The sequence below is a fragment of the Saccopteryx bilineata genome, chromosome 2 (assembly GCF_036850765.1).
Source record: "Saccopteryx bilineata isolate mSacBil1 chromosome 2, mSacBil1_pri_phased_curated, whole genome shotgun sequence".
NCBI classification, from domain to species: domain Eukaryota; kingdom Metazoa; phylum Chordata; class Mammalia; order Chiroptera; family Emballonuridae; genus Saccopteryx; species Saccopteryx bilineata.
In genome coordinates this window covers 259360660-259387749 of record NC_089491.1, presented here as the reverse complement: position 1 = coordinate 259387749, position 27090 = coordinate 259360660, and the positions used below count along the sequence as shown (strand labels likewise).

At 51.1% G+C, this 27090-nt stretch overlaps 1 protein-coding gene and 1 pseudogene across 1 annotated transcript in view; both read right to left on the bottom strand.

Moving 5' to 3' along the window:
• Positions 1-3189: 3189 nt before the first annotated feature.
• MN1 (MN1 proto-oncogene, transcriptional regulator) overlaps positions 3190-27090 on the bottom strand; it is a 47485-nt gene continuing 23584 nt past the window's right edge. Inside the window, exon 2 of the mRNA XM_066260256.1 lies at positions 3190-6213. Within this exon, the coding sequence (XP_066116353.1) occupies positions 6032-6213 (182 nt within the window). The 3' untranslated portion in view covers positions 3190-6031. The remainder of the gene's footprint in view (positions 6214-27090) is intronic.
• LOC136327695 (U2 spliceosomal RNA) lies at positions 10068-10163 on the bottom strand (annotated as a pseudogene).

Here is a 27090-nt window from a genome sequence, read left to right as displayed (position 1 = left end):
ATCCAGGCGGTCCCTGAGGCCTCCCAGCCAGACATTCAGGACTCCAGCCCCAACAGAAGGGGCTGAAGAAACAGGAGTTCCCACCTCCGATCACTTTCCCTCCCATCAGAGGGCTGGAGGCAAGGCGGCCAGGAGCACGCGTGGCTCGGCCCACAGCCCACACCTGTGCTGGAAGAGAAAGGAGGCAGGAAAAGCAAAAACCTCTTCCTCCCCAGCCTCTCCCCACTGCCTCCTTCAACAACAACAGCCAAAAGGATGGGAAAAGAAAGATCTGGCTGGGCTCTGCTCTGGTCAGGGAGCAGGGTTGTTGTTTTTCAGCAATTAGTGTACGCAGGGCACAGAATGGAGCAGGGAGACCAAAAAAAACCTGGCCCCTGGAAACTAAAAGACCCTGATTGGTCCCGTGCTCTGCCAATGGCAGGCTGTGTGGCCTCAGGTCAAAGAGGGTGTCTCTGAACCCTATCTGCATCACCCACTGGGAGCTCGTTCAGCCTGGCCCTGTGCTTAGCATGACTGAATCCTCATGGACCATAAAGGGGGTGCTGCCACCAGGTGACCTTAGCCAAGTGGCTTCGCCTCTCTCTGTCTCAGCTTCCTTCTCTGGAAAATGTTCATAATAAAGCTTGCCTTCTCTGCTATCAATATAACTAACTCATCAGTGTGATGCCTCTGCACATAGCAAGCATCGCATAATGTTGTACCTCCATTTACACAGGGGGAAACTGGGGCATGTAGTGGCTAATTGTACCACCACAGCAGTTGACATGTACTGAATGTTTGCTCAGAAAAGCCCCTGTGCAAAGCCCTCTTACTGAATTGAATCCTGACATCTCTATGAAGTGCGTGTTAAAATTAGCCCCATTTTGCAGATGAGAAAACTGAGGCTCAAAAAGCAGCCACCCAGGCAATGAGCAAAATTTGGAGCTGTTAGAAAGTCTTCCACCCAGCCTCTGTCTTCTCCTTAGCACCTCCCACATCATAGGATGAGGCTGGCATCCCTACCTGGGCAACCAAGGGGACGCTGCCAGGTCCAGGTTTGAGATCCTCCCAGGGCTCCACTTTCTCTAGAAAAACAAGGTGGCCACAGGGCCTTGCTGGGAGCTAGGAGCTTATTCCTGCTTGTTCAAATCCCTATCATCAGTACAAATAAAAGAAGATGACGCCCTGCAGCCTACAAGCTCTGACCTCCCCAAATGTGCACCCACCAGCCACTCACCTGTTGCATGACCTTGGCCACAGACTGCATGTTTGTAAATGCAGACGAATTTTGAGGCCCTGCCGCCCACAACTTTCTGAGCACCAAATGTGCAGGGTAAGCATGTAGGCAAGAGGTGAAAACAATTCTAATTTCAATCAACTGGGAAATGGATAAACAAAAGGCAGTATATTCAAACAGTGGAATCATACTCAGCCATAAAAAGGAATGAACCTTGAAAGTATTATGCAGTCTGACACAAAAGGCCACATATTGTATGATTCCACTTATATAAAATGTCCAGAATAGCCAAAGTCACAGAAAGTCAACTAGTGGTTGCCAGTGGCTAGAAGAATGGGATAACTGGGATTAGCTGAAAATGAGTATGGAGGGTTTTTTTTTGGGGGGGGGGCTATTAAGAATGTTCTAGAATTGGATAAGGAGCACATTTGCCAACATGGTCAATATACCAAAAGCCACTGAAATTATTAAAGTGGAGTTTTGTGTTATATAAATTTTATAACAATAAAAATTTTTTCCCAAGGTTCCTGGGGCATAATTCCAGAATTAGGATCTAAACCCACCCTATCACACTGGGTTGTAATTGCAGAATATGGTACTCGTGCCCAGTCCCTTCCAGCTCAGGTCAGTGTGGTCTGGGGGCAAAGGCTGGGCACTGCCCACGTGCTCTATCTCTGCTACACTCATTTGGGGTGCCCCAGGTGGGATCCTTCCTGCCGAACCCCTTGTCAGTTAGGAAAACCTATGTTTCACTCTGGTCTCGTGACTATTTCTCATCTGTGTTCAAAGAAAGTGAGTTGGGGTGTCCTTCTTGCACCTGCCCCTGGCTATCCAAGGTCTGAGGGTCTCCCTGACCTCCTTCCATCACCTCCCATTAGACAGCACCTCAGCCCACTGGGATTGTTGACGGCTGGGAAGGGGGAAGCCATTCTGAGATGGAACACCTCCAGCCTGCCGCTGGAGCCCTGTCCTGGCCTCCTTCCTCAGTGCCAATATCCACCCCGATGTTACAGCTCCATGTCCCATGATCCTTTTGGTTCTTGGCCTACTGAGACGTGAATTCATTCACTCACTCATCCATTCATTTCACACCAACCTCAAGTCTCCCCGATGCCCATGCCCACTGCTCATCACTCTTTCACTTTTCTTCCCTTCCTTGGTTACTGAACATGCTCATATACTACTGTCACTTTGAGCCAGAGACCTTTAAAGGTTAAAGAGATTTTTAAGGTCCTCCAAATTAAAGTGAATATAGAAGCCTTGTCCTTAAACTTTTATATTTTGACAAATGTGTCATTGCACATATAAAGAAAACTTTAAACACTGAAGGGAAAAATTAGAACAAAATTTCCAGCAAATTAGAGTTGATTTATATGCTGAGATGAATAGGCTGAACTCCTATTCATCCTTCAAAATCCCACCTAGACATAACCTGCTAGGGAAAGATTTCCCCAAGCCTCCTATATGGTGTTCATGATTCTCTCAGAGTATCTTCCATCCTTTGTACTATGGGTTATTGGGCACATTCTCCTCACTTTTAACTTGTCTTTTTTATTCTCCTCTTTATAGACTAAGGTTCTGCAATGGCCTCAAGCCTAAGGCTGCAGGTGTCAGAGTGAAGCTACTGCCCAAAGGGCGGCCCATGGGACAGCCAGAGCTATTAAAGGGCCCGAAACAGGGCTGGTGCTCACAGAAACCTTCAAGCCTTCACTGCAAAGAGTTACCCAGCCAAATGTCAACAGTGCTGAGGAGAGACATTCTGAGATGACCCAACTTAGACTAAGATCAACGCACCAATGCACACTCGTGCACACGTGTGCACACGTACACACACACACACACACACACACACACACACACAAGCATCCAGACCTACACTCCCATTCCCTTTAGAATTTGCAGAGACCTACAGGACGAGGCAGGGGAGGAGTAAGCAAGCCCCGCCCACAAATGTACCACAGTCACCATTAACGTCATATTTATTGTTATTTAGCTGCTCAGGAAAACATATACAGGTATATACAATATGCATGAATACAGAAGACTGCACTTTACATATTTTTTTAAAAAAAGAAAGAAAAAAATAACACTCAATTTCATGAGCTATTGTCACAGTCTTCCAACCAAGCATTTCAGAAATGAATTTCTTTTAAGAGTCAAAAAAGATTACAGGATTGCCTAACACACAGCAGAGTTAAGTTTTCCTATTTTACATGTGCAATAACGTTTTCATTTTCTTTCCCGAAGAGTTTGTTATGCAGTACCAATTACCAGTGTTTGGAGTCTCGTGGGCTGGGTGTGTTTTTAATTTGCTTTTATTCTTTCCATTAAACCAAATTTAATGAAATAACATCCTTTTGCTTAAGGCTATTTTTAAAGCTGTTCCATTCTGGGGTCGTGGGGAGCGAGAAAGTTTTAAACATCAGGGGTTTCCGAGGTCGCTAAGACCATGAGCTGATGGCCAAGTGCTGATGGACTCGACACAGGGAAGTCAGACAGAAGTCGTGATGCTTGGCTCCCCGGCCCTAAGCAATGAAGGAGGAAATCATTCCTGTTTTTTAAAAAATCAAAGTGATGAAGCTCTCAAACTGCTGTACCTTGCGGAATCAGAGGGGGCGTGGATTTTTGCTAAGACTGGCTGATTCTCCTGCAGCTGGTGTCAGTGGGGGAGAGGAACATCTCTCCCCTTTTCTCTCCTTTGGTGGTAGAACTCGGGAACTGAATGAGCTCACACCTTCTTCTGATAAATTCACTCCGCCTGCTTTGGCCGGCCTTCTGCAGGCTTGGGGTCAGCCCCTGGTCAGACTGTACATGTAAGAACCTCGGACTGTCCAGACCCCGACCCGAGCCAAAAAGGCTGGCAGAAGGAAAGAAGGAGGGGACTATGGAAAGAGCAAGAATTTTTCTGGATGCTCTTCACCCTTGGCTGAAAAGTTCTTTGAAATAAACAATGTGGGTGTTGTATGGTAAGCCCAAAGCCTTCAGGTCACTTGCTAAAAAAAAACCAGGTCTGCAAACTCTGGAGACCTGGGGGGGGGGGGAGTGGGGAGAGAGGCTCAAAATGAGAATTTAGTAAAACATGGTTGTTAACAAAAACAAATAAAATATGGGTCACCGATTTGGGTGAAGTGGTATCAGTCACTTCCTGTCTGACCCACCCTGGAATCTCAATGGTCCCCATCCCCCCATAAGTTATTCAAGTCCTTTGTAGGCATCCACAGCACCCAAAGGTGTCTGATTTTGTCAATCCTGGGCCTTTGGTGACCCCTGCTCTGGGAGGACCAGGTAACAGGCCTCGCTGGGACCAGGAGCCCTGCTCACCCAGCCATCCTTCATCACTTCTCAAAGAAGAAGTTATTTCTTCATGAGACACGTGGGACGTGGCTCTAATTTTGCAATAGAGTAAGATTAAATCAGAAGGGGGGAAGGAACATTCCAGAGTTCCAAAAACAAGGCCCAGGTATCAAAGTTATGAGTTCTATTCCCTGTCTCCTCCCCTCAGGCCCTTAGCAGTCTGCAAAACCCGGCAAAGAAATACTCCCAGGCTTGGAGTGGGGGGCTCAGTAAGCTGAGCCTGGGGCTCCCGTATTCCTTTTAGGGATGGGGAGTGGCCCAAGTTGGAGGTGGTGGAATAGATGGGGAATAGGGACCGACTAGGAGAGATGAGGGAGATACACCCAGGCTGCCCCTTCCTCCCCAGGGATGCCTGGCTGGGGACAGCTGTCAGGAAAGGTCAAGGGCTAAGACTTGATCTTCCTCTCCAACTCCAGCACCCAAGACCCAGCAACCTGGCTGCAGCAGAGCTGGCGCCTGGAGCGCCCAAGCCCCAGGGATTCTGCAAGCTGAAAGGCCACGATCCCCCATGCAGACCAGGGCTGCTCAGCATAGCGTGAAAATCCAAAGCCTGGGCATTTGTGGAGAGGCCCAGAAAAGGAGAGAAAACACCACTGTCAAACATACTGACTCCTTCCTACAGAGCGGGCTGGTCACGTCACCACCTCCGTGGCGGAGAGAGGCAGCTTCCTGCAGAAGAGAGAGCTGGGGCTGACGGCTGGACGTGTGTTTGTAGGAAAGAAAATCTCTCTCTCTCTCTTTCTCTCTCTCTCTTTCTGTCCTCTCTCTCTCTCTTCTTAGGGAACAGACAAAACAAAATCCCAGGCGGAGTACCTAAGGGGGGCATTCATTGTTTGGCTCCTGCCTGACTGATGACAGCTGGATGTCAATATATAATATTGTGATGACAATTTGACTTTCACCCGGCAATATTCCAGAACTACTCTTCTCCAGGCTTTCCATTTTAATAAGCAGTGAACAAAGCAAAAGGAGAAGAAGAAAAAAGAAAAAGAAGGTGGGGGTACAGGGGAGGAACAAGAATAAAAAAGAATAAAAAAGGAAAGCAACTCTTGTCTTATTATGAAATAACAATACTTGGACATACAGCAGCATGGAAATAAAACAAAGAAAGAGGTCATCTAAAAAACGTACGCCAAGATGACAGGAAAATGGGAATCATCTAGCAGGGAAAAGGCTTAAGCAAAAGTTTGCTAACTGCAGAAGGGTTAACACTGGTAACATACTGTGGCAGACAGAGTTTCTCTTTTAAAAAAATTTTTGAGGTTTTTTTTTTTTTTCCCTTTAAATTAACCCTTTCCGGTCCATATGCCACTAAGCAGGTACCAACCTAGAAAATAATTCATCCACTCAGCAACAGTGGCCCTTTTAAATGATCAGGGAATGGGGGGGACAGGGTGAGGGGAGAAGGGAGAGAGAGGGGGGAGGGAAGGGCCTGGTGGGGGAGGGGGCATTCTTGTCAATTCAAGTTAGGGCAGCCACGAATGTCCCGAATCTGTTGGAAATATCAGAGTGCAGGGACCGCCAGGTGGGCACGGAGGCTCGGGCCTTGGCATCGCCCACGTCGTCTGTGCAGTGGACAGACAGGCACTGCAAGTGGCTGCCAGGCTGGGCTGCTGAGGCCTTGTTCGCGGGGAGGTCATGGGCTGCGGAGAAAGAAGGAAAAGAGGGTGTTAGGCATGTGCTCAACACTGTGAAAGGCCCTAAAGGGGGGAGGGGGCAGAATGGGACAGGCACGAGAAGAGGGGCAGTGTCCATGCCGTCTTTTCCTGCCTAAAGGCATTCTGAAGAGATCTAGAGGTGTTTGGTTAGAATCCCTCTGCTGTTGCCTCTGATTTGGCCGTGAGACCTCAGCCAAGGGAAGGCCTCCTACTGGGTCACACAATTTTACATCCTTGGGAAATAGGAGAGTTGGGCATGATAAACGCAGGGTTTGCTCGTCTCTGATGAACAAGAGTTTCCAAAAGATTAACTGGACCCGAACAAAGTTGGGAAGGTTTCCTGGAGGAAAGGCATCTAAACTGGGCATTGAAGGGTGTGTAGGAGTTTGTCAGGTACAATGAAAAAATAGCAGGAAAGATGGTCTGGGTCCAGACCACAGCCTATTCTCTTGTGAACTTCCAGAAAGATATTTGCTAAGGGTCTACTATGTGCTGGAAACTTCCTTAAACAAGGTGCCAAATGGCTCAGAGCAATAAAGGCTAAAAGTCTGGATTCCCCTAGCCAGATCAATGCCCTCTGCTCATCCCCAACTACTGCATGAAGAGCTTTGGGTGATTAGGGTGAGGGAGTCTATTCCTCCCTGACTCCCTTAGTGAACAATTCCCTCGATTTCCATCTCACTCAGTCACACTACCAGAAAAACCACAGATCATAGTGATATCTGGGTCACACACACTTGAGGGAAGGTTGGTTGACAACCATTCACACCTTAGTATGAATTAGACTCAAAGAGAGCAAGATCTGGAAAAGTTCTGAGGCAGGGAAGGAATGGAGCAGTTGTTTTGCAGGAGTGCTAATTTACTTCTGCCTGGTGACCAATGGTTCTGTTCTGAGACCTATTATATGACAATGAATATCCTCATTATTCCCCTTTTATAGAGTCTGACTCTCAGAGAGGAGAGGTGACTTGCCCAAGGTCACACAGCCAGGAAGCGGCACAGTGAGTAGGTTTGAAGATGGGCTGATGGTGAATTCTGATTCAGTAGGTATGAGAAATGCTAGAATTGGTGGTGGGGCACCCAGCTTGGGCCAAGAGAGCACACCCAGATACTGAACTCTAAAACCGGCCCGCCCTCCTCAGCACACTGTGCAGGCTCGGCCAGGGCCCTGTGCCAGGCAGGCGAAACCTCACCCATCTCGCCCTCTGGGATTAAGAGCCAGGCCTTCCTAGGGAGCAGAGAAAATCCTCCCAGAGGGATGGGCCCAGGCAGCCGAGGTCAGGTTATGACTAACTGGATGGGGGACACCCACCCTGGAGCCCCAGAGATACCCAGAGATGCTAGAAGGAGCTGGGGCTAGGGAGGAAGTTTCTCCCTCCCTTCTTCCCTCATATATTCAATCATTAAGCCTTTATTGAGTCCCTACCATGTGCGAGGTGTGGTGCCAGCCCTGTAGATCTAGCGGGAAACAGGGCAGACACTGTCTCCATCCTCCTCCCGAGGTGGCCAGGAGACAATGTCGTAGCACAGTCATTTTGGAGTCACAGAATGGGGAGTGAATCCCAGGCCCATCACTGTGTGTCTAGGTGTCTGCCACTTTCCCTCTCTGAGCCTCAGTTCCTCATCCCTAACGTAGGGGTAATGGCGTCTCCCCTGGGGCCTGCTCATGCCCTTGTATACAGAGATCCTCAGACAGGGCTCCTGGGACTGTTGTTAGTACCTGGGGAGGTCAGAAGGTGAGGGGTCCTTGCAGCCATCTAGAAGCCCCCAAGCTTCATTCCCGTCCTTGGCAATGGCCAGATGGACATGTTCCTGTCCATGAAATGGGAGTCTTTGCCTCATTTCACAGAAGGAGAAGCTATGGTTGTAAGCCTGAGCTTTCAAAGCTGTTTAACAGTGGTGGAGCTGGGATACTGCTAACACCACACCCAGGCTTCCTAGGGAGAGGGTGACCCAGAAGCCAGCGGCATCGGATTCAGGGTCCCCTAGCACACAGTGAGCCTTGCAGTCTAGCAATGCTGACACAGCCTCCACACCTCTGCTCGTGAGCCCACAACTGCCTTGCTTCCCATGACACTCCACTGCGTCATACCCCCAAAAGGAATTTCGTTCTCAGTGTTGCAAGATCTGAACTGGCAGAAGGGGTGGCACCTGCCAGAGAGTGCAGTTCTGAAAGGGGCTCCTTACTTCACTTTACACTCATTATCTCCAGGAGCCAACACAGCGATGCATGGGCCCATTTTGCGGACAGGAAACCGAGGCCTCTTGCCAATGTTTGCACAGCTAAAGAAAGACAAGACCCAGGCCCAAGCTCTTGCCACCTGCTTCTCGTGCTCTGTGGCTGCAGCACCCACAAGGGGGAGAGGCAACAGCATGTCCTGAGCTACAAGGAAGCTTAGGGACTCTTCTGGGACCTGGATTTGCTGAGTGATGGTTCCAGACTGACCAAAATGGCGAAATTTCCTAAAGATACTTTATTCCCAGGTTACAGACGACTCAGAGCACGCAGCGTGCCAACATCCAAGACAGCTGCTCTTCTTATGTAGGATGGATTTAATCAGCACACAGCTGAACACTCTCATGTATTATCTCATTCCATCTCCAAGCAAGCCCAGCAGCTGGGTGAGCCTTTTCCCCACTTTAGACGGGGCCCCTCGGGCTCAGAGTGGGCGAGGGGCTTGCCTGATGTCACAGAGCACGGGCGCAGGGTTCCCCAGAGCAAGAGAGTTTGGTATCCACAGGGAATATTTTTAAGAGACAGTATTATTCTTCAGTTCTTGACAACCCAAGCATGACCAAACTCATCCTCCCGCTGGATTCATTCCAGCTGGGGGGACCCAACACGCCCTGGGACCGCGGCTCCCCCAGGCTGCTAATAAATCAGTCCTGCGGAAGCCGCCTCAAGTCAGGGCCTGCCCAGCTCCGGAGAGGCCTTCAGTCTCTGCTCCCAGGGCACAGGCATGCCGGTCCCCCACACCAGGACCCAGAGATCAAACCGCCCCTCGCCAAGCTCCCAGGATTGGGGGCAGACCCTGGAGTTACTCGGCACTGGCACCGAGCAGACACCACAGAACTGATGGGTGTTGTCATGTCTTCCACTTGTTAGCTGTCAGCCTCCCCCATCAGACTGTGGCTGTGTGGGGGAGGGGCGGGCTTGCTACATCCAGTGCAGCGCCCCGCACACAGCAGGCACTCAGTGGAGGCATGTGCACTGACTGAAGTCACCCCCATCCCTACTAACAGATGGGAAGGCTGAGGTTCCCAGGGGCAGGCAGCTGCCCAGGGGTCACTTGGGGCCACGTTACCACCTCTGAGATCTGCCCTCTCCTTTCAGCCCAGGATTCCCAGCAGTGGGTCAGACCAAGGTGGACTCCTGGATCCCCCATACTGGGGCAGCTGGCGCCCAACTGCAGAGCCTCAATTTCCTCATCTGTAACTTGGGGTGGGGATTCCTGGTGGGCCCTGTGCAGAGCAGCCTGGGGAGACCACTCAAGAGAAAAACCTGGAGGTGCTGTGAATGTATGTGGGAGGGGGGGTCAGTCCTCAAAATGTATCACCCCAACTCTACCTCCCCCTGTGCAAGCGGCACAGGGGCCGAGGTGAGGGGCTTCTCTGGTTCACAGGATGGAGTGTCTGCCCAGCAAGGAAGGACTTTGGAGTGATTTTTAAAGACACCCTCCTATTGGCCAGAAGAGACCTCAGTTGCCACACAGAGGGCAGAGGCTGGAGCTGGGATGCCCTGCTCTGTCTCCTGGCAAAGGCCCTCCCTGAACTGTCTTCATGGGCACAAGCCCTTGCTGATCCATCCAGCCCCTTTCTGACACCCCCTCCCTGGACACCACAGTTCCTTTTCTCAGTCATTTTCACCACTGACTTTATTAAACTGATAAGAACAGATACTACACTTGATCTTAGCCAAAAGGCCGAGAAGCGATATCACCACTGACTTTATATCACACCGTGGAGGTACCGGCCACTTCCTGCTCACCTTGCTGCAATCATGAGACCCACTTTGGATCTTGTCTTCTGCGCTTCTCCCATCGGCTAGGGCTACGGGGACGGTAGCTTCCAGGAAAGGGAGGAGAGAACCACAAGCCAGTGCCAGAAAAGCGAGTGCGCGCAGAAGGAATGTGATTCCGTTTCTCTCCCAGGCTTCAGCACCAACAGCGACAGCGCCTGCCCTCTGTGGAGCGCAGGCTTTGCTCCCATCGTCGGGGCTCTCAGAACTTCAGTCCAAAAACATGGGGGTAATAATAGGACTGGCTGTCATGGATGCAGTTAGGGAGATTAAGTGAAATGATTCAGGTGAAGTGCAGCGCCAGCACGCTGCGGAGCACAGAGCGTGCCCCGGCCAATGCTGGGACCCTGGGTTGTTACTGACCAGCCCATGGCCCAGTGGGGACCTGCAGGGCTGGCTCAGCGACCCTTTAGCTGGCCATGACTAGGGTGAAGAGAGAAGGGAAAAGACACACATTTGTTTACCGGGGGGGCACCTCATTGTTCATTTCAATTCTGGAGATGCTGTCCACCGGGGGGGCCATGTTTTCTTCTTTCTTTTTTAAAGTCAGCAAAACAGGCTTTGTCACCAGCTTGCTCTGCATTTAATACTCCTGGGACTGGGTTCCAGTTTGGGTGAGCCACCTGCTCAGGCATGGTGAGCTCATGGTGCCCCCCCCCCCCCCGCGGGTGAAGTGCTGCCTCTGTGGGGTTTCCAGCTACTGCTCTGTCCTCGAACCCTCAGAAAGGGGCCTTCTGCCTGGCCTCCTCCTGTCCCCTTCTCCCCAGACGGAGGGGTAGAGATGGTGGGAGTCAAAGGTGGGCTCCAGCTAGTGCCTAGGTCAAGGCCCCCTCAAGTGCCAATCCAAGGTAGGGTGTGGCCTGGGCACAGTGTTAACGGTGGCTGTAAATGGAAACCTACTTCACAGGCTGTTGGAGGATTAAGTGAATAATGCGTGTGAAGACCTTCACACATGCCAAGCCCTCAGAAAGGTTACCTGCTCTCAGGACCATTACACTTACAGCGGGGGCTTTGGAGGCAGCCTCACCTACACTGCCATGTGGGTGGCAGCTCTGCGCTGTGGGACAGCTTCTTCATCGTCATGGGTGCCGGGGCCTGCCCCCTCCCCCGCCCTCTGAGGTTGGGGGAGGGGGTGGGGGTACAATTCCAGGGAGAGCAGGAGAATTAGAATTCCATGTGTATTTTTAACTCCGGGCTTATGTAAGGAGCAGTGTGGGCCCCAGAACACAATAGCGAATGACTCTCGCCCCACTCACCCTCACCGGATTCCGACAAAGGGAAATGTATTTTGGTTTTTCCTTTATTTGGACCTGACTGAGGGAGACACTGGTATTTGTGACAGCTGCCACTCCGCTGGGGGCTGGGCTACTGGGCCTAGAAGCAGAGGCATGCCTGGGAGCCACAAGGCTGAGTCACGTCCTCTCAGCACCTCTGTCCTGCAGCCTGGGAGTCCCTTAGGCCCCCCAGACACACCCCTGTCTCCCAGACTCTGGTCACTCTTATTGCCCATCTCCAACAGAGGCTGAGCACTGCACCCTGACAAGTCCTGGGCACTGAATATCACTCTTCACTCTTTCCCATGCCCCAGAGTCCAACCACCAGGGAGGGAAGAGGCTGCCTCCAAATCCACCCACTTCTATCCTGTCCTATTGTCCCCACCCTGGTCCAGACCCCCACTGTCTCTTGCCTGCAACAGTGGTATTGCTTCCACACTGGTCCCCAAGCCCATTTTCCCTCGTGAGCCAAGTGAGCTTCCTGAAGCACCAGCCGGAGCAGACCTTCTCTCCTGATTAAACCTTCCATGGCTCCTCAGTACCCCCAGCATTAAGTTCCTGGCTTTGCCGAACCTGGCCTGTTTCCCTCTTAGGCCCCCTAGCGTCTTCTCTCAGTGCCCCAGCTATACGGTCCCTCACAGGAACCCTGATTCTTCCTATCTCCATACCTCTGGTCCTGATGTTTCTAGAACACCCTCCCCTCCTCATCCCTGCTGACCCCTACCATTTTATCTGGCTGCCATCCCTTCGTCAATGTTTCTCCAACTCTGAGGTATATATGTGACACCCCCCTCCCCCCGCTCTCAGGCGGCACCCCTGCCCCCAGCCACCATAATGGTAATGAGACTGCTGGCCACTGCTTCACTGGCTGTAGGGAGATGCTGGCACATCTCACCCTGCCAGAGGGGAGCGCTGAGTTCAGGGACTCTCAGCCACAGGCTGCCAAAGATGGAGAACAACACAGGGGATCTTTGGAGTTAGACAACCAAGGTCCTTGTGTGGGTCCCTAGGACTATTTCCCAGCAGGCTGACCTCGGGCCAGCCAGGCTTCCTCTCTGAGCCTCAGCTGCCTTCCGCACTCTTCCCCATAGCATGGGGTACGGACAGCACCCAGAGCCTAGCTGCATCGCTCCGGTTCTATCCTGCCAGGTGATGGTCACCAGCTATCAGAGCAGGAATAGAGTGTCTTGTCCAGCGGTAAGCAAAGTCACATGCCTTTTTAAGACAGCACTGAGGCCCATCTTTAATAACCCGCCACTGGGGGTGTGGTGGGACCAACCCCAGTGAAATTGGCCTCTACACCCACTGGAATCCTGCAGGGTCCCACAACCCCAAGGAGGACCCCACCCCGACTGCCTGTCCATGTTCTACCCCTGCGCCGTGTGGTAGGTGAGGACTCGCTGACTCTGGGTACAGGGGCAGGAACAGAAAATCTAAGCTAGATGTCGGGGAGCACAAAGAGCGTCTACAAGCCACCAACCAAACAGAAAAACAGCAAACCCAAACCCCGCTCCTCTCTTCCCCCACACTCGGCAGCTCTGGGGAAGCCCCTGCTCTGTATTCAGAAGCCAAGATTCAAATCCCACCTCCGTCTGAATCTCAGCTCTACCAGCTCCATGACCTTGGGCAAGGTCAGCTGCTGAGCCTCAGTTTCGCCACCTATAGAAGGGGATCGACTGCCCCCTGGGAAGATGAGAGAAGCTTGGCCTGGACACCATGTGGTTCCCAGCCACTTCTCTGTCCCTGACACACAGTAGGCGCCTGGTTAAGATCTGTTACGTATATTAATAAATGACTCACATTCCATCCCAGCTCTTCACCTGCCAGCTGTGTGGTCACTCCCCCGCTGCAGGCCTATTTGGTTCTCTCCAACAGGGCTGTTGGTGGATAGCTGTACAACCCCCCTGACTATCTCTATCCCTTTGGGGCAATGAGATTTCACATTCGATGTAGACAGGAGGTTGGGGCCCTACCAAAGCGAGGGACACTCAGACTCCTTACCTTGTATCTGCATCTCCTGTCCCTTATCTGCCCTCCCATCAACTTCTAGCAGTGGTGTCACTGTGGCAACTGAGAAACAGAAAAAGGAAGCTGACCACGTCTCTCGCCTGTCAGTTCCAGGGATGTCACAGTGAACAGTGACCTTGGGCTTCCGATGGGCCAGGCTTTGTTTGATCTCATTAGATCACTCCAACACCCAGGGAGAGAGCACCCAACACTCCAGCCCATTTTACAGGAGACTAAACTGAGGTTCAGGGAGGGAACGTCACTGGTCCACAGTCACAGAGCTGGCCAGTGGCAGAGTCAGGGTCACTACCGGGTTTGTCTGGAGCCAAAGTGTGTGGTTTTATCAAAGTCACATGAAAAAGGAAAACGTCACGGGCCAAGGTGGTAGGTCCTCTCTCCCTGTTCTCTCTTTCCATCTCTCTCTTGTCCCCATTCCCCACTCTTTCTCAACCTATCTTTCTTTTGTTCTCTCTCTGTCTCTCTTTACATCTCTTGCCCTTTCCCTTCCTCTCTTACCCTCTCTCTGAGATCAATACTTTAACTTTTTGGAAAGGGTCCTGATGCTCACCAATGGGACAAAAACGACCCAGGTGACAGAGTAACCAAGGACAAAACCCAAGGTCTATTCAACGCTTTCTTCGTAGACGCTGCCCGAGAGGTTGCACATCAGGCCCACTGATGGGGGACAGCATGTGGAATGCATGGGGACTCTGGAGGGCAGGGAAGGCCCCATCAATGATCAGAAGGCCCCTACCAGGGTGAAGAAAGAGTCTCCTGCCAGCCACTGGGGCAGCTCCGCCTGCAAGAGGCTCAGCCAGGCCCTGGAAGCCTTCAGAAATTAATTGGAGTTGACTTGGCTGAGGGCGGCTGTCATTTAGATTGAGAACTGGCGGAGGGCTCCACTGAGGCGAAGCAGCAAGGGCATCTTTGGAACGAGGCTGCCGAGAGCTGGGGGCCAGACTGGGGATGTGGTGGGGGATGTGAACTCTGAGCACTTCCTCATCCCTGAAAGGAGGGGACACGCAAGGTGGCACATGAGGTCTAGAGTCCACAGGTGGACAGGGCAGGCCCTTCATCCCAGCCTCGCGGTGCCTCCAGCCACATGACCAGTGACCTGTGACAGATGCACCCCTGTGCACCCCTAGGCCACTCCTGGCCTGCCTGCTGCTGAGATGTGACAGACTGGCGGGGGGGGAGGAGGCTATGGAGCGACCCCTCAACCTGCATCTTCCTTCAACAGGGTCCACAGAGGTGCCTGTGCAGAGAGAGCATTGCACAGTGAGTCCAGAGAACCAGGTTTCAGCCTCAGTTCTGGGAGTGTTAACTTTTCCAAACCTCAGTTTTCTCATCTATATAATGGGTATGAAGACTGTATAAGTCTCACAGGGCCACTGGTAGGGTCCAGTGATAACATAGCAAAGCATGTAGCACCCTTCCAGGTACCAAGGACACCCCAAGAAATAGACCAGTATGATTCTTGTACTTGCGATTCTCTCCACCCCTGTCTCCAGCATGGCCCCGTGCACTCTGTGTTTTCTCACCTTCTCACCCACAATTCACCCCCACAGCATTGGACCCAATGCTGGGGAACCCTGGGAAGAATTGTCCCTTTCTGAACCCCAGGATCCTCACCTACACACCAGGGACAACCTAACACCAGGGCCAACACCTCACAGAGCTCCCTGCACTCTGCCTGTCATGCAGTAAGCCACTCAACAATTATTTTTATAAAATGAGACAAATATACACCCACATTTCTATAGAATTAGAAACTCCTTGCTTTCGACCCACTGGAGAAAAGACCAGACTCAGTGACAAGTCTGAATTTTAAAAATTAAGTTTGGAAGTGCCGACGCTTTGGGTGGAAGTTCTCGGGGACACGTGCTCACCCATCCACGGGTCTGCATGAGCTTTGTGATCTTTTCGTGTGGGAGTCAGCAGGGCTGCACGCGGTCTGCTTACGGGAGCAAGTTCCCAAGCTCTGCTGTGAATTCAAGGAAGGGCTTTGCAGGGGATCAGTTGTGAGACAGTCGTGCTCTTTGGAAATGAGTTTCATTCTTCTTGCCTTGCAAACAGGGGGATGAAATGCCTGGTACCCTGGGAATGCTTAGTATCCAGTTAACATCATTATTTCCCCAAACTTGGGCCTGCGGCAGCCTCTGAATCAATAGGCTAAGACATTACACCCAGATGTGTGTCCCTGGTGGTGTGCTGGGCTCTCAGAGGTGACCCTAACACAGAGTTCCCAGCCTAGTGAAAAAATATTCCAGTAAACACCTAACTGCACAATACAGCATAACTATCATCAGAGCACAAGGCTGCCCTGTGTCATGGGACCCAGGAGACAGGTGGGGGCCCAGGAAGAATGTGCAAAGTATAAGACATGTGAGGGGGACTTTAGGATGGGTACAAAGCTTTTCAGGGAGAGCAGCCAGAGTGAGGGATCTAAAAGCCAGTGTAACTATTTTGGAAGATCAAGAAGCCAGCCCAGGGACTCTGATTTGGGGCCGAAGGGGACACAGAGGAAAATGAGGCTGCAAAGCTCAAATGAATTCAGTCATGGAAGACTGAAGACCCCAGAGAGGAGTTTGGCTTTGTTCCTCTGAGCAAAGGGGAGCCAAGGGACGCTTTTGAGCAGAGGCGGTACCTCAAGAAACTCAAAGTTAATAAGAGGCTTGCTTGCACCTTATGCATTCCTGCTTTGGGCAGGACACCTGACTTTGAAACACACTCCCTCATTGGAGACACAAGATCCCTTGTGCTCTCCATCTAAGCAAGTAGGGAGATCAGAGTTCCACCCTCATGCAAATGGGACTATGAACTCTACTCACTGGGCCAGCCATTCCTCCCTGGCAGCTCCTGTGTCAGATGCCTGTAGCTTGGGCCGCCAAGAAAACTGAGTCAGAGGCTTATAGCTTGGGTCCTAAAATCAGCACTGTGAGTGGTGACCCTTGCAAGGGACTCCATCTCTCTGAGCCTCCACCTCAAACCCCAACTCCTACACAATGACATCACCATCAGGCCGTGTGCATTAACATCAACGACTCCTCTTTGAGGCTACAGATGGGGAAACCGAGGCACAAAGAGGAACAGAGAAGCATCCCAGGTCATCCAACAGTGAACAGAACGGTTGGGGGCAGGTCATTTGATCTCTCTGCATCCTGGTTTCCCCTTCTGTGAAATGATACCATACACTTACCGGAAAGGGCTGGGAGAATGACACGCGATAGCACTAACAGTAACGGGTGACAGTGAGAGTTAATGCCTATCATTCTTCTAAACTCTTTAATTCCTCACAGAAGCTTTTCCTCATGGAAAACTTCTATTCTCTTAGCCCCACTGCACAGAAGGACCTGCCAGGGTCAGCAAGCTACTGTCCCAAGGTCAAATCTGGCCCACCATCAATGTTTATAAATAAAGTTTTATTGGAACACAGCCATGCTCATAAGTTTACATTTTGTCTATGGCTGTTTCCACACTACAGTGACAGTGAGTAGTGTGACAGAGATCATATAATCCCCAAGCCTAAAATATTTACTATCTAGTCCTTTATAGTTTGCCTAAACCTGAGGCTTAGAAAGGTCACAACACTTGTCCAAGTTCACACAAGTAGGAAGAAGCAGCCAGGAACCCACTAGGTACTCAATACATGCCCCCTAGAAATGTGTTTGCATATAGACAACACCGATGATCTGTGAACACTAACACTGGGACCCTTAGGGAATCAGAAATGTCCTGCCCATGCACTGTGGCCCTGGTCTTCCTTCTCCAAATACAGCAGAAACCTCCTGCCTTTCTACTTAAAAATCATGAAAACATTGGTTGGGGAGTGAGAGGGTTGTTGCAAAAAAAAAAAAAGAAAAAAATAAATATCATTCCAGAATGTGTCCACAAATGCAGCAAAAGGGGAGAAAGGTGAGTTGTCCAAGAAAGAACAAGTCAGTTCTATGAGGCCAAAGGAGATGGGTGCCCCCAGAGCTCACTCCTTGTGACCTCACTCGGCCTGGGTTTGGGTAAGGACAGAGTGATGGGCAAAATGGATGGTGACAGGCCAGGCAAACAAGGTCAGAGTAGATGGAACATCCTCCCTGGAGCTGTCCCAAGGCCTCCCTGGAGCTGTCCCAGGGCCTTTTCACTCACTGATCTCATCTATCCCCTCAACACCCCTATGCGGGCCCACGCCACACAGTTAGAAAATGGAGAGCCAGGATTCGAACCTGGTCCGTGTGAATCCAAAGCTGGTATCTTCTTAATCACCCAATAGCCTCTGCCTGGCCTGGGGGAGAGGGATGGGTGGGGCAGTGGAAGCTAGTCTGAGCTTGGAAGGAGCTATTGGTCACTCACATCAAAAAGATAAGGAACAGAGCCCCAGGGTTGCCAGGTAACTGACAACCTCAGCCTCAGCCCCCTCCCAAGGGTTCCGGTAGGTCCAGCCTCATTGAAGAGAAGTGTGCCTGCCACAGAAAATCCCCCACTTGCTTTCCCTCCAGGCTGGGCTCTCCTCCCCTACTCCAGGAAACTGAGGCCCAGCTTTGCCAGAAACTGGCTGTGTGACTTCAGGTTCATTACCTGCCCTCTCTGAGCTGCCATCAACTTTGTAAACAGCAGGAGTCCCAGCTGCCAGGCCTGCAACTCTGACCTAAAGATGCCACCCAGGTTGGTGTTTCCCACCCCAAATTATGTTGGGAACTAATAGGAAATGTTGGCTAATCTGTACCTTGGGGGTAGGAGAGGGTATTGGTTCTGCCCTAAATGCTCCTGGTGGGCCTGCAACCCCCAGGAGTACATCTCTGGGGCTGACCTGGAAAGGTAGGGTGTGGGCTCTGAGGGGAAGGCAGGCAGTGTAGGAAGAAATGGGCACGGGGGGGGGGGGGGGGAATAAGTGACTAAACTGACCCTGGCCTCACCTTCTGTCAAATTTTCCCCAGGACAGGCGACACGACACATTTCACAACGCCCACTCGCCACGTTTTAGAAGGATCTTCTGGATTTGGCCTGTGTCTCAGGTATGGAAAAGCAGGGTTAAGACCCAGTGTCTCTCGTCCTATGGCAGAGATCACAGCCTTTGTCCCTGTGGTCCTCTGAGGAAGGAAGACCTGGACCCTAGAAGGACAGGGCTGGCTGGTGCTATACACTGGAGAAACTGAGGCCAGAGAAGGGTCATCAGGGGCAGAGTATGACCAGATCAGAGGATCAGTGCCTGCTTGCTCAAGCCAGCCCTCTCCTCGTTCAGAAGGATTGACGGTGGAGTTTGCAGTATGCTGCCGTCACCAATGATAGCAGCATCACTCCTGCTGGCTCTCCCTGCCTGCTGGACCCATACTGTCACTTCTTCCTCCACCTGACTCTTCCACATCCTCCTCCCTCAGGTAGGTCTCCCCAAACCCCTCAATACTGTCACGCCTGGTGCTAGCCCCAACTTCTCATGATTGTCCCATTCTCTGCACAGCTTCTAGAATGTGAGTTCCATGGAATCGAGGTCCTCATCGCTCTTGTTCACCACTGTGGGGCCGACCCCTGACACACAGTAAAGCCCTCAACCAGTATATGCCGACTGCATCAATTCCTGGGGGCAAGGACAAACACTAAAATAATCACAACAGGAAAGATTCAGACCACATCACCTGGACCTCCAGGCCGACCTGACTAGGGGCTTGTCAAGGCTTCCTGGGACCAATGAAACAAGACTTCATGAGGACCTTTGCTCACTGTCGGTCCTCAAAGTTTCTTGAGAGCAGCCACACCCTCTCACAGACCATTGGGAAACAGAGGAATCAGAGCCACTTACCCTCTAGTCTAGAACCACAACCCAACCAACAGACTTTGTTCAAAGTTTTGAAGTTAGAATTCTCCCGGTTTATTTCAGACCCTGCCACTGTGTGAAGGAAGCTTCAGGTGTCTTTAATGGAGAGTGGGGGGAGGTCAGCTGATTCACTCCAGCAATTTCCTTCTGCCCAAGGATGATGAACCAGGGAAGCTCCTGTCCCATCCAACACCCCCACCCAGCACATGGTTCCTGCCTAGTGACCCCAAGACTTGAGCCCACCGGGACGACCTCTGAGCTGAGTTTTAAGTCAATACCAGGCATGACAATCAGTTAAATTGCCCTCCAACACTCTGACACCATCTCTTTTTTTCTGCTTTTCCAGGGAAGGGAACCACATCCCAGCCACTGTTCTAAACGTTTCGTGAGTCCCATCGCGTCAGAACCTCCTGATAACCTTGAGAGGGAGGGGCTGTTGTTGCTTTTTCTTTCTCCTTAAGTGTTTGCCATTGCATTTTTGTTTGGATGGTTGTATGTACGCGTGTTATTCCTTTTTAAAGGATGCAGAAACAGGTTCAGAGAGGGAGAGTGACCTGCCCAACACCACACAGCTAGTGAGCGACCCAGGCAGGGTGAAGCCAAGTCAGTTTCCAAAAGCCCTTCTATAATACTTTGGCAGTATATCAGGAGAGGGAGGGACAGGGGTTGCAGAAAGAGAGAGAAAAGGGGGGAAGGAAAAAACAGGAAGTGATTCCTACTCTCCTAAAGGTGGTCACCTTGTCTCTCCTCTGGGCCCACCCACTCGGCCTCTGAAAACACCCGCCTTTTTCATGGGGTGCCACAGGGTGAGGAGAAACTAGCATAAATGTTGTCTCATGGGGGCATCTGATCCAGGCCAGGCCTTGCCCACCACAAGGTCTGAGCCCTGGGGAACCAGGCCCCCTGGGGCGGCAAGCTGTGCAGTAGGGGAGACGCAGTTAAATGCCTGTGCAGAGCTCACCCACCTGAGGAGAGGTGGCTTCCAGCTGCCTGGGGACAGCGCTACAGAGAGCGTTGGAGTGGGTCTGTCGCTAAGCAACACGTTCACCCAACAACTCACCCAGAGTTCATGGCATGCTCGGGGTATAACAAATTGATGATCTTGGGGGACCTATAAACTCAGGAGGCTCTGTGACTCTAGGACTGGACTGTCCAATAGGGCACCACTAGTCACATGTGGCTTTTCAAATTTAAATTTAAAATGAAATAAAATCTAAAAATCAATTCCTCACACACAACTAACCACATTTCAAGTGTCCAACAACTGTCTGTGGCTAGTGGTTACTTACTGTCCCAGACAGTACAGATACAGGACAACACTGCAGAAAGTTCTGTTAGTCAACGCTGGTCTACAATTATAACCTACCAAGTCCCTCCGGTCTGCATGTGTTCTCACTAAAGGCAAACCCTAACATTTTTCAAATAAGAAAGTTCCACAGAATAAGGTAAATTTTGACCTGGAGGAGCCACCAGGATCATCTTTGTTAGGCTTATCAACCACCTGGGACTCCCACCAAAACTTAATTCCTCTGGAGCCTACGGCAGACATTGCTTATTGACTGCAGCACTGCCTCGCATGGGAACCTGGACGTAGTCTCAGAGCCTCTCTCAATACAGTGCTCCAGGCAGCCAGAACTGATCCATCCAGATTAGCACTTGACAGTGAATCTGTAAATCTGACTCAGTCCAATCACAGAGAGGAAGAACCTGAGGCCCAGTGAAATAACATGACTTGATGAGTCTAGGCCAGGCCAGGATTAAAACTCGTGTCTCCTGCCTCTTATTCTCCTATCACATCTCCACTATTAAAGGGGATAGTCAAAGTTCCTAAAAAAAAAAAAAAAAGAGGCCTGGATATGCGGTGATGGAAGACTAAGAAGAATGATAATAATAGTAATGATAATAACAACCACACCTATCTATTGAACACCTGCTATGTGGCCAGCCCCAAGCCTCAGTTTTTACCAGTATCTTCCTTTATTCTTATGACAACCTACAGTGTATGCTTTAGTGTCTCTGTTTTCCTAATAATGAGTAAAGGGAAATTCAAAGGCCCAAGGGGACCCACCCAAGATCACAGAGTCACTAAGTGGCAATCATAACCTGATATTGATAACTGGCGTTTAGAGCACGCAGTACCGACCACTCAGGATGTCACAGTCCTCACTCCAACCCAGGAACACACTCCTTAGCCTCATGCTACAGGACTCTCCTCCAAGTCCTCTCTGGCCAGCACAGTGGACAGATCCCACAATCCTTTGCCACAGGTGGAGATAATGTTGGTTGGGGACAACTTAGCTTTCAGAACCACTGAAAGGAGGATGGGGAGAGTCTCATCACTGCTCAGTCGGTACTCAGAGTCAGAGACTCCGGGAGACAGACAGGGGTTTGAAAGGCAGCCATTTCCAGGTGAAAAAACTGAGGCTCAGGGAAGAGAGAACTCTGGCTCCCAAGCAGCAAGCTTTCTAACACATAAGTGGCCAGAGGGGACCCTGGGTCCCTCGCAGAGAGGTGCTGGGCCAGGCAGAGTACCCTGCGGATTCTGATCCCACCTTTGCCTTTTCCCAGCTGTATGATCTGGGAACAAAGCACTTTTCCTCTCTGGGTCTCAGTCTCCCTGCAATGGAGGTGATAGTTCCTGCCTTGAACAGTGAACACATACCAAAAAATGTAAAGATAAAGAGTAAAAAGGGGTGATTATCACCATCCCCCGAAGTTCACATGACAAACCCATTTCTAACTTACTCTTAAGTATACCAGTAAAAGGTAGTTCAAGTCCAGAAAACAATCACAGTTGTCTGCTCCATTTACTGAGCAGTTTCTCTGTGCCAGGCACTGCGCTAAGCACATCCCACAAATGAATTTGAGTGTTGATAAACTACAGCCTACCACCTGAGTTTTGTTTCATGGTTTTTTGTTTGTTTTGTATCCTGTGAGCTAAGAATTTTTTTTTTTTTACCTATTTCAATGGTTGAAAAGAAATCAAAAGACTATCTCATGACAAGAAAATATGAAATCCAAATGCCAGGGTCCATAAAGTTTTAGCCAAACACAGCCAGACCCATTCATTTGTACATTGTACAAGCTTTTCCATGACAAGGGCAAGGTTAGGTAACTGTGGCAGAGACCTACCTGATGGCATCAAAAACCCGAATTATTTATCACCTGATCCTTTACAGACAAAGTTTGCTGACCCCAGCATTAACTCACTGGATGACCAAAGTTATCCCCATTTTAGAGATGAGGAAAACTGAGGCTCCGAGAAAGGAGGTGATTTGGCCAACAATCTCACAGCTGGGAAATGGTGTTGCTGGGGCTTGAACAGTGAGGAGAAAACAGTAAACCTTGGATTCCATTTCTGGAGGTCCACTGTCGGGATATTCCGGAGAGGTTGCGGATAAGACACATGTCAGACCGCCTGCTGGAAAAACCAAGCCAGTATTATAGCCGAGTTTCCTCAGACATAAGAAGGACAGTAGAGAGGGGCCATGTACTACCTCTCACCTGGCCCTCCCCAGCGCTCTCTGCCTTAGGGAGAAATCACTGCTGTGGACTTAAGTTCTGGGGATGGCGACAGTCACGGGGCAGCTCAGACCCGGCTGCCCACAGGCCCAGCACCAGGCCCAGTGAACACCAACTCGGTCCGCTCTCACCCTACTGCTTTGCTACCTCTTGATAGAGAAATTGCCCAAGACTAATTGCAAGTAATGTTTAATTTTATCAGGGATAATTACATGAAATTAAGTCAGCTTTTACCTGGAAGCACTTTATTACCTCTGGCTTTCATGAGGGAGCTGGGGTGAAAATCGAGGCACGCGGGAACAACTGGGGGTGGGGAGGGAGAGAGGGCGCTGAGATTTGGGCTGAACGGGCCACGGGTGAAACACAGTGGTCAGTAATTGTAACAGCTGGCACTTAAATAAGCAGCAACAGTGCGCCTGTTCAAAATGCTACATGACATGATATCTCTTAGCCTCAAACAAGCCTGCAGGTGGACATGTTAGACAACCTCCACCCCATTTATAGAAGAGGCCACTGGGTCCCAAAAGGTCAAGAACAGATGTTTATATTATAGTCATCTAGGAAAGAAATAGGCTCCGGAGAAAGCCCTGCTTGGCCACTCCCTAGCTGTGTGACCTTGGACAAGGCCAGTTTACTTCTTGGGCCTCAGTTTCTCTATCTGTCAAATGGGAACAGAATAGTAAACTGCCCCAATAGTTTTGAGGAGTCAGTAAGATAGCACAGATGGCATGCTCGCATAGTGTTTGGCACTCAGCAAGCACTCAATGGGTGCTGATATCACTATATCATCATTGTCGCTGTTATTATACTATCATCATCATCATCATCAACAGTGCTATGTGAGGCTGGGCCTCCTGCCTCCACTGGGCCCAGTTTGAGACTAGGGTTGGGGACAGTCAGGAAAAGAACAAAGGAGGCCCCACACACAGAATCTCTTAGCCAAAAAGTACAAATGAGGCCCTGAACAGACGGGGAAACCCAGGCCACCCCTCCCCAGGCTCCAGCCCCCCTTCACCCAGCCCTCCAGGGGCCCCATTTGGGGGCACAGGCTCCTCTAGAGCAGCGGGAAGGAAAGGGGGCCCATCTCCCACAGCTGCTGCTGTTGCCAGCCTCCCGAGGCCCGAGGAGGTTGGAGCTGCTCCGAAAGGCAGCCGGGCGCCCGGGGTTCATTCAGCTGTTTTCGGGTGGCTCCAGTGAGTTCATTTTACTGCGGCAGAATATTAAACAGCTCCTAGGGAAACAGATGCTGGGCTTTGCTTTCAGAGGGAGGGAGGAAGGGAGGCCACAGGCCTGCAAGGGGAGAATTCAACTTCCGCTTCAGGCGGCTCCAAAGACCTGTCCAGGCTCAGCTCAGCCTGAGTCATTGTCACAGTGACAGGTGACCAGGGACCAAGAATATGGCCTCATCCTGTGGGAGCCCAGGCTGGCACCTTGAACGCCTCATTTCACGTACTCCAAACAGCCACCCCGGCAAGGCAGGAAGTCTACAAACCCCATTCTAGAGGCAAAGAAACTGAGGGTACAGAGTAGAACATGACTCCCCCAGTGCCGCACAATTAAAAAGGATGCCACGATTGAAAAGCCAGAACCCCAAACATCACTTCGGTCTTTTTATCTACATGACTGTCTCTCACCAGCCGCACGGAGCCCCTTCCTAGGCAGACACCAGCGCAGACCTGGAGCTGCCATGCACTGGGCTCTCCCTCCGCTCTGCAGAGGAACGATCCCACTTCCTATTATTCTAATAATAATCCCCGACATCTGAGCAGCTTGCCTGGAGGCTGCAAAACATGTCTGGGTATATGGCTTCTCCTAAGCATCACCGTAGCTTCCCCATTCCATATGGGGAAACTGAGGTTCAGCCAGCAGGGTGGTTCCCAAAGCCACTGCCCAGTCAAGGGCAAGGCCAGGAAGCAAACCCTCCTCTGCTCCCCGCCATGGACTCCAGATGTGGACTCGTCTATTTCCAACTGAGAAAACGGGCATGTCCTCTATTCCACTGGAGCACAGAGAGGTGAGGTGACCTGCCCAGAGTCACACAGCCCTGGTTCTGAGGTCAAGCCCTTCCTGCTCTCGCTGACTCCCACTGAGAACCCTCATACTCCTGGCTCTCCAGGGAGGCACCAATCATATCCTGGGGCTTTTTTCCTTTGAGACTTCACTGGGGCCTACATTTTTTCTTCCATGATTAGGAATGAATAATAATAGTAATAATAATAATAACAGTTAATGTGTATTGACACTTACCAGGTATGAGTCAATAATCATATAAGTCTTTATATGTAAGAATGGTGCAACTTCTCTCCATAGAACCCACGAGGAGGACACTGTCATTATCCTCTCTTCACCGATGAGGAAACTGAGGCTCGGAGGTAACATTTGTGAGCATTACCATGTAGGCCCCGTGTCCTGGGGGCAGCTCAGCCAGGGGCGGACCTGAGCCACTGGAAGAGCAGGCGCCATGCCCGCCAGACAAACCCGGACATTGGCACATTTTCCTGAGCCCCATTTCACAGACCATCATCTCGCCATTGCCCTTGGGTGACCCCACGGAGGAAAGAGACCCAGTGGACATGAGCTCCATACTGCCTCTCCCGTTTCCATGGACTGGAGGCATCTCCAGGGGAAGGGGCAGGTGGACCAGTGGGCAGAAAGATGGAGGGGTAGATCTAGTTTTCCCACCTGCCATCAGCCACACACACAGTCAGGTCCTTCCCCTCTCTGCACCTCACCCACTTCATCTGCAAAATGGGTCAACAGAAGCAGCTGCTTCCCAGGGGCGTGAGGTCGCCATAGATGAGTCATGCTTGGCTCTCAAACTGGCCCCCTGCCCCTCTGACGGCTGCAGAGTGGTGGAAGGGGTCCAAATGCCATTTAGTCAGGCCTCTCCTCTTGCTCTAGGGGCTTCTGGTGCTCAAGAATCGAGGGCTCGGAACAGGGAGACTGGGCCCCCATCTCACCCTACCTGCTATCAGCTGGGATTCAGCATGTCACCACACCTCCTGGGCCTTGGTTTCCCCATCTGTGAAGCGGAATGTCTCCTGGGACGTTGATGGGACAGAAGCAGTGACCGTGGCCTGGCCAAACGGCTGGCCTCTAAGCCCATTCCCAGCACACCCTAGGCGTTCAGACATGCTGCTGGTACCACAAACCCAACCTGACATTCTTCTCGGGGAGGCTGCTGGGACTGCCCCACCCCATCCCACCCCCACCACACAAGTGGTTTCTAACCTACAACCCTAAAAAAGGAGTCCTGGCGACAAAATCCCCGAACTCCAGTGAAGAAAGCAAGAAGTGCCCAGAACCCAGAAGAGGGCTGGGCTCCAAGGGGTTAAGCTCAGTTCTGATTTCTCCGAAAGGCAAAGACAGCAGCTGAGGCCGCCCCCCCCTGCTCCCTGCTGCCTGAAGCCTGACCCCTGACATTTCCACTCCCAGCCGCACTTGCATTTAAAAAAGGGAAGAAAAAAAAATTTAACCATCTACAGAGACAAACAGGTTGAGTAGAAGTGGGGAGTGGCAAGGAAAGGGGGTGTGTGTGCAGATTTCCTTTAGCAAAGTTCAGTTCACTGCCCCCCCCCAAAAAAATTTTTTTTAAAGACAGACCTAGAAGGGAGGTGGCAGGGGACCAGGAGAACGAAAGGTGCAGACAAGTCCTCCAGAATCACCGGGCACTGCTAAATTTTCTGATTAATTAACCCTGAAAGGGGCCCCTCTCCCAGCCCTTCCTGGGGAGGTTCTGGCTGGCGGTGCCCCCCCTTTGCAGAGAGGGGCGGCCTTTCTGGGGGAATTCATTTAGAGGTCCCAGGGGGAACCCAATCCCCTCTCGAGGCCTCGCTGTAGTTAAAGCCGAGGATGATAAGGAATTTATCAAATGAGATTTACACAGGGAAACCCTAATTAAGAGGTTAGTCTCCAGTTTAATTGCCTTCAAACCTAGGCAGGCCAGCCCAGGCAGATGGATTTTCAGTCTGACCTCATTAAAATATAATAATAACCAAATAGAATACAGAATAAAATCCACACAATGTGGCTAACAAGCTGGGGGGCGGGGGTATTGAGGGGCTAGGGCCTGGTCTGACCAAGCATCCTCTCGTGCCCCTGGGCTGGCCTCAGACCCCTGGCCTGAGACGTGAGCTTGTGGTCCTTCCCTCACCCTCTCTTTCCTCCCTTGCAGTCCGGTGGTTCTGGACTCCCCGCTCTGTAACACCGCCCCCACCCCCAGTCCCTGCTCCTCTTGA